At 33.6% G+C, this 21,227-nt stretch overlaps 1 protein-coding gene across 3 annotated transcripts in view; it reads right to left on the reverse strand.

The window, feature by feature from the left end:
• The window catches only part of CDH9 (cadherin 9), a 64,902-nt gene that overhangs the window by 14,085 nt on the left and 29,590 nt on the right, over window positions 1–21,227 (reverse strand). For 2 of the 3 annotated variants that reach the window (XM_037062802.1, XM_037062803.1), the window contains exons 2-6: window positions 17,202–17,496; window positions 11,412–11,531; window positions 10,339–10,506; window positions 8,027–8,214; window positions 6,816–7,069 (exon numbers count right to left, since the gene is read on the reverse strand). In XM_037062802.1, coding sequence (XP_036918697.1) covers window positions 6,816–7,069; window positions 8,027–8,214; window positions 10,339–10,506; window positions 11,412–11,531; window positions 17,202–17,496 — 1,025 coding nt within the window. The remainder of the gene's footprint in view (window positions 1–6,815; window positions 7,070–8,026; window positions 8,215–10,338; window positions 10,507–11,411; window positions 11,532–17,201; window positions 17,497–21,227) is intronic. The other variant, XM_037062804.1, reaches the window with a different exon arrangement.

The following is a 21,227-nucleotide window of genomic DNA, read 5'->3' on the forward strand; positions in this document are numbered from 1 at the left end:
AAATCCCTCCCTTTGACTTCCCAAAGCAACCAAGCTCAACTACAAGAACAGGGAGTGCTTACCTTCCATGAAGGGTGCACCTTGAGTGACCAGCTTGAGTAATACAGGGGGCCGTGCCACTGGACTCTAAATGACCCAATTACTACTAAGACATGGATTCATAACAGCTCTACTCAATACAGAGAAACAAACACAAGGAGCCTGCCAAAATGAGGAGACAAAGAAATGTGGCCCACATGAAAAAAAAGTTCAAAACTGCAGAAAAATAACTAAACAAAATGGAGATAACAATCTATGGGATGCAGAGTTCAAATCACTGGTTATAAGGATGTTCAAGGAATTTAGTGAGGACAAAAACAGCATAAAAAAGATATAGTCAGAAATGAAGAATACACTAATTGAACAAAAGAACGATTTGCAGGGAACCAATGGTAGAGTGCATGAAGCTGAGAATTAAATCAATGATTTAGAACATAAGAAACAAAAAACCACCAATCAGAATAACAAGAAAAAAATACAAACAAAGACAGCCTCTGGGGAAACTTGAAGTATTCCAATATTTGTATCATAAGGGTTCCAGAAGGATAAGAAAAAGAGCAAGAAATTGGTAATCTATCTGAAAAATAATGAACAAAAACTTTTTTAATTTGTTGAAGGAAATAGACATGCAAGTTTAAGAAGCACAGAGAGTCCCAAACAAGATGGATGGATAGAGGCCCACTCTAAGACTCATCATGATTAAAATGCCAAAGGTTAAAGACAAAGAGAAAATCTTAAAAGTAGCAAAGACAAAATCAGTTAGTTACTTACATGGAAGTTCCCATAAGACTGTCAGCTGATTTCTTAAAAGAAACTTTGCAGGCAAGAAGGGATTGGCAAGAAATATTGAAAGTCATGAAAAACAAAGACCTACAGCCAAGATTGCTCTAGCCAGCAAAGATATCATTTAGAATCAAAGGACAGATAAAGAGTTTCCCACACAAGAAAAAATCTAAAAGATTTCATCATCACCAAACCATTATTATATGAAATTTTAAAGAGGCTGATTTTTTAAAAAGAAGAAATCAAAACTATAAACAATTGAGCAGCAATAAATACATATTTATCAACAATTGACTCTCAAAGACAAACTAATCAAAACAAGAAGAACAGAGACAGAATTATGGATACAGAGAAAGGTGTGATGGTTGCCAGATAGGAGGGTGTTGTGGAGGAATGGGTGAAGAGGTCAGATGATGACAAAGTACAAATAGGTAGTTGCAGAATAGCCATGGGGATGTAAAGTACAGTATAGGAAATGGAGTAGCCAAAGAGCTTACAAGCATGACCCATGGACATGAACAACGGAGTGAGGATTGCCTGAGGGACTGGGGGATACTGTAGGGATCAACAAAGGGGGAAACTTGGGACAACTGTAATAGCATAATCAATAAAGTATAATTTAAATAATAATAATAATAGACAAAATAAGTCACCTCATTAATAAAAAAGAAAAGAAAGAATAGTAACAGATAACTAACAGCCTGATTAACAACTAATGTCTTTATCTGTTAGGTATCTATTACAAGCACTTAACAAATGAAGCCCTTTTAATCCAACAAATTAAGGAATTATTGTTCCAATTATAAATCTATAATATATTTACTATCAGGCATGGACTTTGATAAACGTAAGTAATATGTATTTAGGTTTATAAACATTGTAAAATATTGGCAATTTTTAAACATAGGATGAATAGGATGAAAATACATTTATTTAAATGATAGAGTATTTTTGCTTTGGGTTGTTTTAATAAAGAGCATATGAATTAGTCTATTATATGAACTACACTAAACATAAGGCATATGTTAGTAAACTTGGAATTAAAAATTAATTTAAGTGATTTAACATAGTACATTCTTGTGCTTGCCTAATTTATTTTCCAGTAAACTGTGTACAGTGATTTGTTCAGACTCATAAATATGGCTTTAAAGTGAATTTGAGGCATATTTACAAAGGCTTATTCAGAAGATGCCCAGCCATGTAATGTGAAATACAGAGACATCTTCTAAAGAGGATAAAAGATACAAGAAATATCATACATAGGCCAAGGATGCCTCAGTGCCCTTCAAATTAGGCACCGTGGTACCTCACACAGTTCCCCCCATCACCATCAGCTAGCTGCCCTGTCGTATTTTCCTAAAACTCATTGGTGGTCTGAAATCTCTTTTTTTTCAAAGATGATTTTAGTTTTGGGAAAAGGCAGAAGTTGCAGGGCGGCGCATCTGGGCTGTAGGGGGCTGCATCCATGAGTGATTTGATGTTTCACAAAAACACTCTGAAATCAAATAGATTTTTTAACAAAGGGGGTCAACTCAATGATAATTTAGTTCTGAATGTGGGCTGAGTCACTGAAACATTAAAATACTGTTTTACTTTTTTAAATAAAAAAATAAAATTCTGCTTTAGAGTAAAAGCATTCTGAAATAAAAACAAAGAGCAAAATAAAACAACAACATGCACTGAATGGGACTCAGTGTACAATATTCACCTATGTATGTTTCTCTCCATTATTGGAAAGATAAATAGCTAACCATTTTTTGCTTATGGCTATTTACATTAACGATCAGAAAGGAAAATAAATATCCCTTTGTGCTCATCGCTACTTGCCCCAGTTATTAGTGTGAAGGTTTCTATAAATGGAGAAACAGTTACCAGTTCTAACATTGTACAAATCTAGGTTTGAGTCACTTGGAGCTTCTATGAAATCAAAGTTGGTAATTCAGTTGCTCTACTCTTAGGTTCAAGCTTGAAAGGCACTGTTTTCAAGTTAAGAATTCGTGAAGATCTATCACTGTGATGATTTAGCAATAGCTCACTTCATCATTAACACTACCAACTTCCAATATATATTCAAAATTTTGCCCTAGTGCAAATAATGTCCAGCCATTTTTCAAAGCCCAGGTATCATGTTCTTCTACTTAGTAGCCAGTGTTCTATTTCCAACCTTCTGGTTTACCTATTAATAATGAATGTGCTGGATTACAGCAAAGGACCAGAAAGAACCCAATAAACACTTGACACAGGACAAAGCTGTCTCTGATCCAGCAGATGACCTATTAAAACATTTGCTTGATCTCTTCATATGGAATTCAAATAATAATGTAAAAAAATCAGTGGCATACTTTTTTGAATGATATCTTCCTCAGAGATTGCATCCAATCACACAGGCTGCAGATAGTGAGGGAAAAAAATCACAAGAGAACTGAACCTATGGAAGCTAAAATCTGGTTTTGGTAGTTTGCTTTTTAAAAAATGTTTTACCATTAACATACATCAGATCCCTGTATTTTCACCTACTATGAAATAAAACATGTAAATTAAATTACAAACACCGGAACAAAATAATAACATGAAGAAATATGTCAAAGACAGCATTCCTTTCCTTTACTTAATTTCAGGCACACTCTTGACTAATTCGATGTCATCAGGCTATACCTATGTGGTTTCCTTCCCATGTCCTGCTTTTCAGAAATGTGTTTTCTGGGTATGAGTTATGAAACCTTCATTCCCTATCAAAAAGAGATGTGGCTATAAAGTTTGAACAAACTTTGCAGGTATTAGTGACTTTTTTCAAATTATTATCATTTGAATCTCTGGAATAAAATCAGGAAATATCAGGGAGTCACATATATGAAAGCACTTATTCTCTTATAGCAGTTTATGGTGGAATCAAGTATATTGTATCAAGGCATAACTCATTTCTCACTAGCAAGTTTGTTTTGGACTTACCCTCGATTTGACTGCAGGAAAGAACCCTTTAAAATTTCATTGAACTTTAAATATTTTGAGCATAAAATAGGTGTGAAATGAGAGAACATATTTTTTTCCAAACCTGTAAAGCTTATTAACAAACCTATAACCTGGGGAATCCATGATTACTAATAAAGCAAAGCAAAGCTGACAACAGCTGCTAATTGTTCCCATAATCTCATATCGCAACTGGCAGATGTATTTCAGAAAATATGTTTGATGAACAGATGTACTGGTGGGTGAGCATTACTTCCCAAGCTTTCCATAGAAAATGTTTTTCCATGATGATTATCATAGCCTATTTCTGCTCTGGGGATCAGTCATTCTTCTAAAGGCAATCAGAGCAAACAAAAGAGTCACAACTACAATGGTACCTCCTTGTTAAATCACTGCTGAGTTTTCACACTGTAATTGGATATCTAAAGCATTTTTTCATGCATTTCTACACTAACAGGAGGCAGCCTATACGATATATTTTCAGGAATGGCCTTAAGCATTGGCAGACTTGACAATATAATTTTAGTTATATATTTTGAGATTCATTTGTTTCCAATATTTTTCTTCTGTCATAATTCTTGAGATTTTATTGGTAAAAGTGCTGTTCACCGTCTTTTCAAGACTTTAGTCCCCATAAAAAATAAACAAATCTGAGAGACCTTTGAACTTAAAAATTTATCAGCCACATTTACTATTAGTTTTTTTGCCAGAAATTTTACTTCTGAGATTGTACCCTGATGCAATCAGGTATAGAACAGAAAAAGTGTGTGCAGAAGCTTTTTTGAAATGTTTTGACCCAGAAATTTTACTTGTGAAACTGTATACTGATATCACCAGACATAGAACAGGATAAGTATGTGCACACATGCATGTGTGAATGTCTCCAAACAATCTGAAATGTTGTCAGGGCTCTGTCACCTGCATGATAGTGTGTTATTTTTATGCAATAGAAGTTTAAGAAATAATAATACTGTCAAATATTCACAATTAATAAAAGTACACTCCTACATGTCTACTGTATGAGCCCTACTTAATTAAAAACAGAGATACAAATGTGTTTAAGTGTATTGTAATATTCACATATTTGCAATAACTCAAAATTTTAACCAATAAGTGAATAGATAAGCAAATTGTGATATTCCCATACACTGGAATTGGAAAAATAAATTCTTGATGCACACAACAACATGTAACAATCTTAACAACATGGAAAAATCTAAGATAGTTATACTAAGTGAAATAACTTGGACAAAAGAGGATAGCCACTGTATGACTTCATTTGTAAAAATTCAAGAAAGTCTAATCTAATCAAATCTATGTTGACAGAAAGCAGAACAGTGTTAGCCTGAGAATGAGGTTTGGTTCCAGGAAGTTTGAGAGGAAAGTATTACAAAGGAACATGAGAACAGCATAAGATATTTGTACATCATCTTGATTTTGGTGATGTTTTAATGGGTGTATTAATATGCTAGACTTTACTAGATCATATCATTTATATTTCTGCTGTTCTTTTCTGGTCAGTAATATTTCATTAGGTTTGTTAAAAATGAGGAATAAAAATAAGGCCATAATTTTTAAGCAAACATGCCTATAGCGAGAGCTTATGTAATTCCATATTGCGGTCAATGGAAAAAGCAAAAAGAAACAAGACCAAAATCTGAGTGAACAAAAGCCCTGTTTTTCCTTTTGCATAATTTTGTCTTTGAGGACTGCTTTGTACCACTGAATTCAGTGAATTAGTCGATGAATAAGAGACATATTAATTACCTTTAATTAATAAGCAGAGTAAGAAAGCAGAGTACAATACATTTGCTAAAGAACTGGCTATACATTCAGATCAGTAAGACTTTGAATTTTCCCTTTGCTAATTGTGCTGAGTCCTTGAGAAAGTTCCTTAAACTCTATCAAGTTTAAGGAACTTTCTTAGGCTTTCCTTAAACTCTTTGCATCTCAGTTTATACTTCTGTAAAATGTGGGTGATAATAATAATACCTACCTTATAAATTTGTAGTGGGGCTTCAATGAGCTGAAATATTAAGCTTTTTAGACAGTTCTAGTTCATAGCAAATGCTTAATAAATGAACAGTTCTTTTATGGAGGAAAATGTAGGCAAATTGTTTGACAATTTTAGATCATGAATTTCATGCCACAATTATAGTCACAGAACATATGTTTTGTTGCTTACTACTTAATAATTAATAAAAATTTGTGTACAGAGAAGTGTTAAACTGATACAGCTTGATGAGGCCCCCGATGTTCTCTGAATAAACAAACACCCTTGGCAACATGCAGAAGTCAGGTGCCTCTCTCAATTTAGCCAACATTCATTGAATTCCAAATATTCAAGATATCATACCAAAGGAATGAGAAAAGCATATACAGATTATTAAGACTTGTTCTCATTCATACTGATGAATGCTCAATAGTTTGTCGATAAGAGTATTATCTGAAAGTAATTTCTTACTCTTTACTAATTTAATCATTAGCATATAATTGACATTAATTCTCCAATAAGCATTATATATGGTATCCCTAGTGACTGTTATCAAAAGAAGATATTTCAACAATTTCTAAGGTCTCTTTCAATAACATTTCTAGAAGAATAATTTTTAAATTTACTTTGATCACATATGATCTGAACTATCATTTACCCAAAAGGTACTAGAAGAAAGGATCACAAGAGCTAAGGGATTAAAAATCACAGACTCTGAAGACTTACAGCCTGATTTTCAAAGCCAGCTTGACACTGACTAATTATTTACCAAGTTATTTAAATGCTTAGTGCCCTAGTCTTCTCATCTTCAGGAAGGTGTAATAAGATTTACCTTGTGAAGTGATGAGTCAAATTGAATATTAAATATATGTTGAGTACTTCTAAGACAGTCCGAGTAAGAATTTTTATAGGAAAGTATCTGTGTTTGATCTACTTGTACAAATTATATCATACAGTATAAATTTTTTCACACAGCTTATAAATGGTGAGATTATTATTTTTCGGCAAACTTAAATTTTCTCAAAACCCTTACTTAATGAAATTGTTCACGGCGTCGGGATCGTACGCCGTAACCTGTCCGATGATGCTGCCCTCCTTCACGTCTTCGTCTGCCTCTATCAGGTAAGAGATCTTACTGAACACAGGGGGCTCGTCCACGTCCTCCACAGATATTTTGACCACAGCTGTGTCTTTGAAAGGTCCCAGGTGTAGAAATCGTGGATCTGGGTGTGTGTTACTTGCATCCACTCTTAGAGTGTACAGCATTTTATTTTCAAAATCTAAATTCTGGAATTAAATAAAATAAAATAAATTAATCTAATAGAGCAGGCATGACCATGGAAGATGACTTCCATGTTCAATAACCAGCATTCTTAATTTTTAAGTAATTTTCCCAATTATTACTTCATAGGTACATCAAAGAAGTTAGGAAATATTTCTGTGCCTTATGCTTATTTGCAGAATGTAACTGAATATTATGGAAAACACATTAATACCAATTCCCACTTAATAATACATGTCACATTGTTGTGGTCACAGGTTTATAATCTAATGTATATATAGACTATTTATTACTATTAATATTATTATTACTAAAATTAGACAAAATTAACATGAGAAGATATATAGGATAAAGCAGAGATTTGCCAAAATATTCATATAAGTTGCTTCCTTAGGTCCTACATTCTAAAACTGGTATTAATAAAACTATTTTATTAATCTTAACACTGTGAAAAGCAAGAAATGAATGAAAGCAAACAATCAGGACAATAAAAAGTAATTAATATTTAACTGGATATATAAAGCTTCAAAATATTCTCCCACGCTACATTAAAAATCAGTAAATCCAACATAAAGCAAATAGCACCTTCAGATTTTTTTTACCTTGAATAGAGTATCATATTTAAAAAGGTAAATATGTTTAAAAAATCAAGAAATAAAGTGGTGACTGCATGCCTATTTTTCCACTGTGGACAAACATAAAATATGCACTTTGGAAGTTATCTAACCCCGGTTTGATTGGTGTCTTCTATAATCACAAGCAGTTGAAGTTTTGAATCACTTTTTAAGTGTCAATAATAAAGGTGTTTAACTTGAAGTGAAATCACAACTATTCCTACTTCTATGAAGGATGGACAGCACGTAAAGGATGAGAAAATAAACCCTAGGCTTTTCTTCCCTTAACTGAAAAGCAAAAATCAACTGTAAAGTACTCAATGAAAAAATGAAGCAGCAGAAAGAAACCTGTTTGACAGTTATAATCCCTTCCTGTGTCTCCTGGTCAGTGAGGACGTCGAACATGTCGGCTCCCTCTCCCTCAGCAATGCGGTATTCCATCTCGGCATTCTCCCCCACATCGGGGTCGTTGGCTTTTATTCTTCCAAGGTGGGTTCCGAGAGGTACAGACTCAGGAGAATTAAATAGATAAGTACCTGAAAATTAAACAGGAGCTCTTTTGAGCATTTCATCTTTAGATAACAGAAATCCTTTATTTCCTTTGTCCTTTCTACTTAAATAATTTTAAATTGGGAGAGTTTTTCATCATGCTGAATTTTAAGCTGTCAAAAATTATAGATTTATTAAGTTGGAAAAATAACTTATAAAGGCAGAGCACTCTCATTTTCTAAACGAGACATACAAGTTTCAGAAGGATGAGTGAATGTCCCAGGTTATTCAGGTAATTGATTGTAGGCCTAGTATTAGAATGCAGAACTTGGACTGAGGGCAAAAGCCAAATAAATCTTTTAAATAATTTAATTCATATAAAAGTGTATGACAATGTTTGTCTAGATAAGTTGTAAATATTTAGCTTTTTTTGAGCCCTTAAGCATTTGTTTTATATTCTAAATCAGGGATAGACAATAAATGTATATTTTTTAGATATTATGTGTCAATGCATTTAATTGGGGTGTGACTGTTTTTATTTCCTGCAGTTCTAGCCAACCATTATTTTGCACTGTGCTATCCCTGAAAGCATTTTACATAGTATCTAACTGTGTACTCAAAATACAAATAGGAAAACAATGACAAAATACATCAATGAAAATTAGAAAAACATTTGAATAGTTCATATGTGCTGATTTCTATATAAGTATAAACCTGTCTAGGTTAATTTATGTAATTCTAATATTTGTTGTCTTAGGACCAAGGTAGGTATACTATCCTCAGGGATAAGGCTCGGGGAAATCATGCTGTAAAACTGGGGGAAGCAGAATGCAGAACAAAGGCCCTCTGACTTCCAAGTGTGCTCTCTTTCCATTTTGCATGGTGATTAGGAAGAGGGACTTCTAAACATAACAGCCTGGACTGAAATTTCCACCACTGGACAAATTTGTTAAATTCTCTAACCCTTGATTTCCACATCTGTAAAGTCATAATGATAATGATAGCAATGGACTTATAAGTTTGTTATAAAGATTGCATGAAATGATGCCTTTAATGTGCTTAACTTGGGGATAGTTCTTGATTGCTGTTGTAGGTGCAAACCTTTTGCTAAGTTTATAATAGATCATAGATTAGACAATGACAAACCATTTGAGAATTCATTAGCTCATACTTTTCAGTTAATACTTATGGAAACTGAAAATGGAGTTTAGATTTATGTTAATTGGGCTTACTATTCTTGTCCTTAGCAAACTTTATTTTTTAACTTTTATCACATGTTTAAGTCTACCATCTAGAGCTGAATCACCAAACACTTTAAATTCGATTAGCCTGGGAAAATGTTTTACTGTATTGGAATCGATGTCATGAACTTAAATTCAAGGTCTTTAATTGAACATTTTAAGATAAGGACCTCTATACATTTATTTAGTGCAAAAATGCAAACAATTTCAGCAAAGTGTGGGCCTCTCTTTCAGTAGGACTTCGTGGCATACAAAAGGCTCTTGACTGAAAGAGCACCGACTGATTTAACCTTCACTAGTAGGCAGCAGATACAAGCAAACTTGAACATGTCTCAGACACCATCATAGCCAAGGTGCACCATAACTCTTTGGGCCTCTAAGAAAATGAAAAAAATGCTGCCAAGTGAAGCAACCTGCATTGACTTTAGTATGGTATCTGATTTCAGAGATTGTTAAAGCACCAAGTCTGTGTTTCAGAATCGATTAAAAAAGAAGTGATCATTCTTATGCACAGACAATAGAACTAAGGCAAGACAAACCGTAGACGTGAGATTTGAAGCCAGGCAGTGAGATCTGAGAGTCCACACTCCTAACCAAGAAAGAGATAAGAAAAAAAACCCAAACATCAAGTTGGTCATAGTAAAGGTTGCAAAAGGTGGTCTGGAAAACTTTACTGATCTTCTAAATATAGAACAAGAAAAAGTTAGCAAAACAGGAACATTTGCATGTTTTCTCCCACTACCTACTTCTCTCTAATAAGAATGATCATAATGACTTTCCATTCCTGGGAAACTGATATTTTGTAGGGACGAGTGTGGCAAATTTGCCTTTCTGCATAAACATGAAATGAAACCACCAGTTCAACTATTAGCCTCATTTATGGCGTGTTGGACAAGTCTTTGGACGTGAAACGGCTGAGACCTCTCTTACTCTGGGGAAATCGAGGGGGGTTGTTGTTGACGTCCGTCAGCGTGATGTTCACGGTGGTGGTCCCAGACAGCCCTCCCATCTGGCCGCCCATGTCCTTGGCTTGAATCACCACTTGGTACCGCTCCCTGTTTTCTCGGCTCATGTCCGGCAAAGCCGTTTTTATAATGCCTTTTGGAAAAGCAGAGACGTATTTTATAATTTAATTACTGATTTTTAAATTTAAGCTCAGCAAGGTCCATTTTGCAGAGGTTAATCATAACAAAGAGATAAAATGTTGGTGTACTTAAACGTGCACTTCAATTTCCAGCTAATTTAACATAATTGACGGAACAGGAAGAATTCTTCCATTGGCAACTGTTCAGGATTTGAGTCTTTGTATATCAACATGATTATCTTTTGATTAATAAAAAAATGAACTTCAAAAATCATTAGACCAGCTTAATTTGGATGATTGCCCCATTCTTTAGGTTTGAGTATTTCCTATGACACATAAAGTGGTGAAGTTCTGTGACTTTTTAAAATTTATACTGTTTATGCTATTACAGTTCTCGCTTTTTCTCCCTTGGCCCGCCTCCACCGAGCCCCGCCCCCTCCCTTCCCTCAGTTACTCCCCACGTCTTTGTCCATGTCCATGATTCATGTGTTAATGTTCTTGGGTTAATCTCTTCCCCATCCTTCATCCAGCCCTCCCCTCTATTCCACAGCCAGTCTACTCCATGTACCTATGTTTCTATTTCTGTTTTGTTCATTAGTTTATTGTGTTCATTAGACTGAATCTCTGTGAAATTTTGTATTTAGGGTCACAAATTTAAACCCAATACATAATCCAAAGAGCTAATGACTCAAATAATCTCTATAAATTACAGGAAAGAGCTAATGACTCAAATAATCTCTATAAATTACAGGAAATAACTTATAAACAACTTTATGAGTTATTCACATGTAATAACTATGGGGAATAAGTAGAAACATATACTGAATAGCTAGCTTTTGAAATACAGAAAAATATAGAAATTAATTGCCTAGCCAGATGTATTATGTAATGAGAAAGAGATCAGGTTAGAAGCTGGTACCTGATTCTGGGTCCACTGAGAAATATGGCTGTCCTTGTAATATGCTGTAGACCACTTTGGCACTGTTTCCATAGTTGGCATCATCCGCATCTGTCGCGGTCACTTGTGTGACAGATGTACCTACATGAACCCCCGCCCAAACATAGACACTTAAATACTTCTGAATTAGAAACTTTCTTTTCAAAAAATTGCTACTGGTAGACCATGGTTAGTTTGAAGACATGCGTTTAAATTTTGCTGCCTGAAAAAAAACTCACCTTTGTCTTTGATTCTTTTTAAAATCTAAATACTCTTTGCATTCACGGTTTGAGCTATCTCAGAATGAAACACATGTCATATCACAATGATGAATACAATTAGACAAATGCTGCTTTTTACTCTGGTAAATCAACTGTATATTGCAAATAGAATGGAAATGGAGAGGGCCCTTTGTAATAAAAACAAACAAGCAAATAAAATGATATAAAATCGACCTGCAATGTTTTTATATGCAATATATATATATTACTAAGTGTTGCCCCCCTTTAAAATGTAGCTAACAGTCATATTTGATTATAGCTATTGATAAGCTACATATTATTATTTTCCGTACATATGTAAATCAGTAGACATTTCCTATAGAGTGAAAAAAATGTATAATTCTATAATGTGCAATACTATAATTTAACATTAATCTATGTTTAATTTTATTTTATAAAATTTAAATTATATTCTTTAAACTTTTTCACAAATAAGCTTTTTAAAGAGATTTTTAAAAGTCTTAAAGGAGTTAGCTTCAGGAGCTAAACATAATATAATATGTTGATAAACTTTTCTTATATTTCATTAGCTCTCTATAAAGAGCCAAAGCATAATTGTAAACTTACTACTAACTAAAGCTTACTTTGGGAAAAATGAGTTTGTATGACATTTTCCAATATACTGCATATGACTTTTTAAATGTTTGACTCATTCTTACATAGGTTTTAATATTCTTTGGGACAATGCCCTCTCATTTACATTAATACCCCACATATATTACACACCCATAACTGGTCTAATTGAGTTGTGGTGAATGTTTTTGAATTTTACATGTATATATAAATGCAAATTCAGAAAATTAATATGTTCTACATTAAGATTAAACTAACAGCTCATTTCCTAACAACATATTTAACATGATAAATTCAACAAAACTTTTGTGTTCTTTAAATTAATTATCAAAAAATGAGAAGCTTAGTTCTTCTTGAGGCCTCTGTTTCCTTAATTACAGTGGAATTGGTATGTCCTGTGAGAAGATACAGTGCAACTAACTCAGTCAATCCCAGATGTACTCTTTTATTATGTAGAAAATACCCACTAATGCACTAGCATTCTAGCTAGACCAAAGCAAAGTGACCTCCCCGTTACAATGTGCAGAGTTCTCAGCACTTGATTTGTATTATTACTTTATCCTAATAATAAACAGTGCTAGGCCCTGGGGCATTTAGAGGTGGCTAATGATCACACACCTAGGAGGTGATGGTGATGGGATTCAACCTTGCCAATCTGCGGAAAGAAACTTCATTCTAAATACTTTCCTAACTGGCCTGTCTGGTATTGTGGGGATTATGGTACATGTTGTATATTGAGTTCATAGGTGGGGCACCTCTAACTATGCTCCTGAATTAGGACATACCTCATTTATCATTTTGTATCTTCATATGTTACCCAGATCATGAATTCTGCTCAGATGATAATGTGTTTCAGATTTCAAGAGTTAATTAGAATCATTGGATTTCAACTGAAAAGGGAGAAGGGCACATGATTCTGGTAATTAAAATGAAATAATGCATAGGATTTTGAGAGAAACATGAGCTGAGAGAAAAATCAAGAACAGTTGGTAAGAAAGGAAAAGGAGATAAAATATATTGAAAAAATAATAAACAAGAAGAAGAGAACAGTACAGAGAGTATCAGTGGATAACTTTGGAAAGAAGAGTCTAGAATAAAAAAGAAATTTTATTTTTTGTATAAGAATCTACCCCCAAAGTTTAGTTAATAATTTTTCAACTCTTTGACTTAAAATCAAATTCACTAATGTACTAAAAATAATGTTAGAATTAAATCATCGTGTGCTTATTGATTTGTAGAGGCGTTCTTTATTATTTGATGATGCATGGGCTTTAACTGTCAGTGTGTGGTTTGCACATAGTATGACATCCTTTTAGTTTCGCCCTATAAGCAGTTATTTGTATAAGGAAAAGAAGAGGAAATCACATCTGCAAAATTATAACGAGTTTTTCTTTATTTCTTAATAAATATATTTATTTTAGTAAGTAAGAGTAACTCACTAAAAAATGCTAGAAAATCTTACTGTAAAATGCAGTTCCTCCCTCCCATGTCTACTCTTATTTGTATTTAATATTACTGAGGGTGGGGGACATTCTAATTAAAAGAATGAAATTAGAAACAGTTACTAAGACTATAATAAAATTAGAAGTTTTTCAAACTATGTTTTGCCTAAGCACAACAATTTTACAGCAGAGAAAACTAGCAGAGCACTATATTTATCCTGCTATTTGTCATTTATCAACACTTTTTAAAGATTTTATTTAATTATTTGAGAGAGGGAGGGTGAGAAGGAAGAAACATTGATATGTGAGAGGAAACACAGATTGGTTGCCTTTTGCAAGCCCCGAAGTGGAGACCTGGCCTGCAACCCAGCACTGTGCCCCAACCAGGAAGCAAACCAGCCATTCTTCTGTCTGTAGGCCGATGCTCAGTCCACTGAGCAACACCAGCCAAGGCTCAACCTTTTAAAAAAAATTAGCATTGAAATAAACTGTCTTTGTGTATTGTGGGGCAAGTCAGTCTAACTCTTTTAGGCTCATTTTTATTTAGTTATTAGCATATATGAAAAATCGAGTATATCTCTACATGTAAATATTTATATATTTAACAATAGATACACATATAAAGTCTCTGGGTGGGCCAAGGAAGAAGCAAATAATGCTGTGATGTTAATATTAATAATAAAGTATAATAACTATCCTGTAAAAATAGAACTAAGACTTCTCTGTAGTTCTCATCTTTCTTAATTACTACCAAAAACTGCAACCAGTGCCATACTGTTGCCTGCTTTGGTTTTTACTTTTTTTGGTAATTACAGAAGGAAGAAATACAACTGTCAATGGCCCAAATTCTTATTTTTTAATTCCTGCAATTATTGGAAATTGTACTGCCCCCAATTTAAATCTTATGTAAAAGAAATGTGGATTGTTTTATAGGGAGGGTATTTTGGACAAGATTACAAGCAAGCCTCTTCCATGCATAAATTGTATATTCTGAATTTTATTATGATCTTTGAGCAAGAGGAGGGCTTTAAGAAATAAAATACAGATGTGCTTAGTCCACTCCTGGTCTTATTACAAACATTGTAAGTACTAATAGAATCTAGATTGTATTTGTACTTCAGGTGAGGAAGAACATATTTGAACTGGGTCTACAGGGGTTGTCAAAAGTAGGTTTACAGTTGTGAATACATGAAATGGAGTTCATTCTTGTATCATTATGTATTGATTATTGGATTATTTATTGGTATTATAACTGTACACCTACTTTTGCCTACCCCTGTATGGGTGATAGTATTACATTAAATATGCAAAATAATATAGGAGAAAACCCAGGTCATTTAGTTTAAATAGCAATAGTTTCTAACAAATGTTGTGATTTCTAAAATGAGGTAATCCATTGAAAATTCGAAGTTTTACAAATTAAAGCAATTATTATCAAAATAAAACCAAATATCTCTGCCATCTCAATTATTTTTACTCCTATAAGTGTATCACACCTTTTCAGAGAAGAAAAAGTGAAAGTTCTCATACTGTTAAGTGTCAAAATATCTGACAAAATATGTATAACAAGAAAAAGCATTTACTTTTTTTTAAGAATACCGAACTTCATCAGGACGTTCATTGGTAGCAAGCTGAGGGGGAGAGTATAGTTTTTAGATGTGTCTCCATCTCCAATGTAATCCCACAAAGAGAACATGACGCATATCTACACTGGCCCTCTGGTTGACCTCCCTGGACCACTCCAGTACATTTCATGGAACTGGACCAAGATAATACATATTTTAAATTATTTAAGAGAACACAGCTGCTCATATTTCATTCAAAGGCTTTGTGATGGTATAGGACTCCTTTTAATTTGATAAGTCCCTTTCAAATTATTGAAATGAATGCCGGAAAAGGCAGTAGAACTGCAGTTTTCTCAGCCAGATGAGATTTTATTTGCTGTTAGAGAAAATCATAACATTTTAAATAAACTCTTTGGTCCTGGCTGGCATAGCTCAGTGGATTGAGTGCAGGCCTGCGAACCACACGATCGCAGTTCGATTCACAGTCAGGGCATATGCCTGGGTCGCAGGTCAGTTCCCAGCAGGGGACTCACGAGACGCAACCATACATTGATACTTCTCTCCTTCCTTTCCCCTCTAAAGATAAATAAATAAAATCTTAAAAAAATAAAAATAAAAAATAAACTCTTTGTTCTTCTGACTAAATGGCAAAAAGTTAAGAAACACTTTTAGATCAGTCACTCAGTAAAGCATGGATATGTTTATTTTCCTCATAAAATTATTTTAGACTGGAAAATGCATTAACTAGAATAATGTCAAAATTATATACTTAAATCTGATTTTTAAAATGCTATTAAAATAAATAGCATTAATGTGTGAAAATCAGTTGCACAGTTTAGATATTACAGTAAGCTTATTTTTGGTGTTTATTTTTAGAACTATGTTATGATTTAAAGTTAGCTCTTATCTCATTAACTAATCTAAACTTTTCGTAAAAGTGGAGCTAAATGGCCCTGGCTGGTGTAGCTCAGTGGATTGAGCGCGGGCCTGCGAACCAGACAATCGCGGTTCGATTCCCAGTCAGGGCACATGCTTGGGTTGCAGGCCAGTTTCCGGCAGGGGTCAGTTCCCTGCAGGGGATGCACCAGAAGCAACCATACATTGATGTTTCCATCCTCTCTCCTTCCCTTCCCCTCTAAAGATAAATAAATAAAATATTAAAAAAAAAAGTGGAGCTAAATGTAGACAGCCATCCAGATAAAATAACAATGCATACCAAATGGTATTTAAAATTTTGGGTAGCCTTAAAAATGAAACAATAATTTGCAGCTTGCACAATAGGAACTGAAATGACATATAAATGAAAAGAATTTGAATATTGTGATGCTACCAAGTCATTTGATCTTAATTTTGTTGCTTAATCTTTCTGAATCTTGGTTTCCTAATTAACAGAATGGGGATTTGAAGTTGTATTTCCCACGCCTACAACATTATTTTGTTTCAGTCATCAAATGAGATGATCAAAAGAAATTTGTCAAATGCAAGAGCATTAGTTGCTATTATGCAAAATAATGCAAGCAAAACTGTCCCAAACTACTGATACTATTTGTATTCCTTTCATTTTAGACAAAGAATGCACTCAACTCGAGTGCCATTTCAATGGCATTAAATCATTTCAATCATTAAAATACTGCCATTTCAATGGCAGTCTAGTTGAGCTGAAAATGGTTGAAATGCAACAGAATAATTGTCCTCACTACTAATCACTTTAGATATCAGTTATAACATAGCGAGAAACATTAAAATATATAGCACTGGGGATACTTAAAAGTGAGGTAGATAACAATAAACACTAGTTTTAGTTATAGTTCTTATCCAGAAACAGGCTATACATCATATGTTTGAATGTCCATAATATCACCTTAGCAAACACATGAAAAAGTTAGTTTGCATGGATTAACATATACCTACCTACTCCAGACATTTCAGGAACGCTGGCAGTGTATAAGTCTTTTGTGAATTTGGGTTCATTGTCATTGATATCATGTATTTTAATGATAAATTCAGATTCAGGTTCCACCTGTCGCCCAGTCTTTCTGTCTATAGCCTTGGCACGAAGAATGTACAGGGATTTTTCTTCTCTGTCTAATTTCTTTGCGGCATGAATATCTCCTGTATTTTCATCTATGACGAATATACTGCCAGCCCCATCTCCTGTTAATATGTATTTTAAGTTCCCATCTCCTTTATCTTGGTCAGTGTGAAGCTAAGAAGTAGAAATAAAAAGGGGTTATATAAATACATACATTGTCATTAAAGAAAAAATAATTTGGCACAAATCAAATTGTCTCCACATAACATCACTGGGACAATGGCTGCAATAGTTATCTTAATTTTCACTGTAGGAAAACTCAACATTTCAGTTTTAACATTCTCAAAACCTTTCAATAATTGTATTTATACACCATAGGGGCTGAAATAAAATATGATGAAAATGAATATATATTCTTTTCAAAACACAGTGTTTCAAAAATATTTTTGAATAGAATGTTACCAAGATTGAAACCTCTAGTAATTAACAAGAAAAAAGTTTATTAACCTATATCTGGAGTGCAAAATACTAATAGACTCTTGATTACATTTAAAATCACTAAACTCAAAGAAGTAATATGAGGAATTTCTGAACTTATAATGCTAATAAGTTTAGAAAAAATATTGTAGTTTTAAAGGGGGTTAGCTCCTTCAGCCTGTTGTTTATAGATGCACAGCTTCTGTCATTGAGTCCAGTTGGAGAGAGGGGGTTTTTATCTTGTATATTAGTTTTATAAGACTTTGGGAGTGTACTCTTTCAAACAGCATTCTCTTCTTCTTTTTTAGAAATTAACATTTCATTGACATTGAAAATTTCATGTGATACAGGGCTTTTCCACTGGCCACAGAAATGATTTAATAAAAATATTAGGATTTTTCAAAAATTGTCTTTCTTCTGATACATACCCATCTTAGTAATAAACTTCTTAATGCAGAAGACTGTTCATCTGGCTATTTAAAACAGGTAAAGTGAATCAGGTATTCACAGACAGTTTACACTGGAAAAACATCTTAACATGTTTGCAAACGTAACTGTTCTGTAACCTGAGCTATAGCTACCCTGCACCTGCATGTCATCTTCAGTTATATACTACCCAGCTTTCACTACATCCTCGCTCGACCTGTTTCTTTGGTTCCACATTCCATCTGTTAACTATCTGACTATTCAAATCTGTTTTTTATGCTAGCTAAAATTAAAAACTTGGAGTTCGCATTTCACACCTCCTCTGCTTTTTACTCCAACGTTAAAATAACCATCTGCAGTCTTTTTTCTCTGGAACATCTTCCTCACCCATCTATCTGCTTCCATTGTGATGGCATAGTAGCACCCTTACTGTGTTTTCTATCAGGTCTGAGCTAGTCCACCACAACAAACTCCTAAATGAAACCTGCCTGCTCTCTTGCTCTACTCCAAACAGTTTCTCACACTCAATAAGTTGAATCTACATCACAAATCTGGTCATATTGGTTCCAGCTTAAAAATTAATCAGGTACAGTGTGTAACCACCACGAATCTAGCCTTACAAGCCCATGTTAGTCTCATGCAAATGTCGGCATTACAGTGGGCAAATAGTGCGTGTGTGTATGTGTATGTGTGTGTTTACTAAACTTGTTTTATTAGTGGGCATGATATTCCTTTTAAAAAGAATCTTTACTTTTATTATAATTCTAATTTTTTGGATGTTGTGGCTTTATTTATACATCATTCATAATCCAGTCCTCCTTGCAGTTTGTGATGTTTCTACCTTTACCACTTCAGTTAGGCATTCCATAGAAACCAATTTTTTTTGCCTTATTTTATTTTCTTCATTTCTGAGAACTGTTCCAGACTTTACACCTGATTTTGGCATATGTTTCTCTCACCCTTTAACATCCTTCCTCTTCTCTGCATTTTCCCCTAGTAAATATTTATCCTATCTCATTTTAAAATTTTCTTCTTAGGGCCTTTTCCAACTCCATAGAGACCCTCAAATGCTGATGCAATAAAGTCTGTAGATTAAAACAGACACGACTGCTATGTAATTATAAAACACATTTTACTTTCTCTTATGATATTTATCACATTTGAAATTGTTTACCATGACCACTAAACTGGAAACTAAAAAAGAGATTTTTTTAAAAAGCTAGAATCTCGACACATTCTATCCCAAATATTTCCGCTTTTTTAAACAGTGTTTTCACATGTATACAACATGTTTAATTGTAATTTATTACTAGAAAAATCAGGTAATAAATAATATAAGACTTCTTTTACATGTATTACATCTTAAAAATCTCTATGTAAATAACATTCTTTTAATGACTAAATTTTATGGATATTTTTCAAGCTATTTTATAATAAATATTGTTGAACATATATCCTTGTATTGCTAGTATTTTTCTTCTAAGAGGGGGAAAAAGATACTTTTAATGAGAGGGAATTATGGGGAAAGGATGAAAAACATAGATAGGTGAGTAGATTGAGAATCGATATGTATTATGAGCTCTAATTTGGCAGAATTTGTGGAAAGAGCTAAAGTTTTCACTTTATGAATTTGGTTAGGCTAATTAAGGTACAATGGCATTATTCTTAGCCATTAAAATTATGATTATATATATATGTATATATGTGGACATAAATCACTTAAGATATTCATATTAAAATACATGATAGAATTTAAACTTTTAATACATTTTTATAAAAATACTCAACAAATAGATAACACTGAAAGCAGTTATATGGTTTATAAATATTTTCTTTATTTTTAAGTATTACATATTTTGTGTATTTTATAAAATATACTAATTTCTCTGAACGGCTTATATTTAATTAAAATTTCAAGGAAAATTTAATATTAAAATGATGGGGTTTGGACAAAAGATGATATCCAAAAGAAATTAAAATATTAATGGAATTATAAGATCTTCAAAGTATGTGTCCAAAAATATTAAAATTTAATTACAAAATAAAATATTTGGACAAATGATATAATTTTAGTAATTTATATGTTAAAATCATTATTTAGCTTAACCTGTTCACACTTGTTTTAGTTTCTATCATGATATATATGCTCTTTATTCTGTTCGTTTAGAACATCATTTTAAAAGAACTATTTAACATATAATCAAACATGTATTTTAAAAGCATATCTTTAATTCACAATTACATTTTAAGAATGAAACCTCCCAATGGTTATTTTCTTATGCAATATTACAAAACTTCAACTACTATCCTGAAATTCTTTATCAATTACACTATTAATTTTAAATCATACATTCAACCCTGGCTGGTGTGGCTCAGTGGATTGAGCACCGGCCTGCAAACCAAACAGTTGCTGGTCCAATTCCCAGTCAAGGCACATGCCTGGGTCGTGGGCTAGGTCCCCAGTAGGGGACACAGGAGAAGCAACCACCCATTGATGTTTCACTCCCCCTCTTTATGTCCATGGTCTCCATTCTACACTGTCTTCTCTCTCTCTCAGGCTGTACCAGTGATTTCACAGGAATTCCTTCAACCAGGGGACATAAGAAGAAAAGTTTTAGACCTGATTTAAAGATACTTCTTCATGATCTTCAGGCATCACTAAATAGTGGTCAGCTGAATCATTATAGTCCTCTTTCTGGAACATCTTTAAAGGACAGTGGTGAGGAGAAATCCTCTCAGTAGGCAGAGCCTCAGGCAGTATACCTGGTTGTGTCAGTTCATGAGCTGTCACTAATGGTCTGGCTGGATGATGAACAAGTTGGAAAGACCATGATTTTTAAAAATGGTGGAAAAAAATTTGAGGAAGAATCTTCTGGGCACATCTCTTTAAAAGTGTAAAACACATGCATTCCTGTGAATGCTCACCAAAGGATGACTTCAGTAGACTAGAATCTTAATAATAAGGTAGATAGGATGAACGGTTCTGCATATGCCAGTCTGCC

This window comes from Sturnira hondurensis, unplaced genomic scaffold (assembly GCF_014824575.4).
Source record: "Sturnira hondurensis isolate 20B ecotype Veracruz unplaced genomic scaffold, ASM1482457v3 Scaffold0014384, whole genome shotgun sequence".
NCBI classification, from domain to species: Eukaryota; Metazoa; Chordata; class Mammalia; order Chiroptera; family Phyllostomidae; genus Sturnira; species Sturnira hondurensis.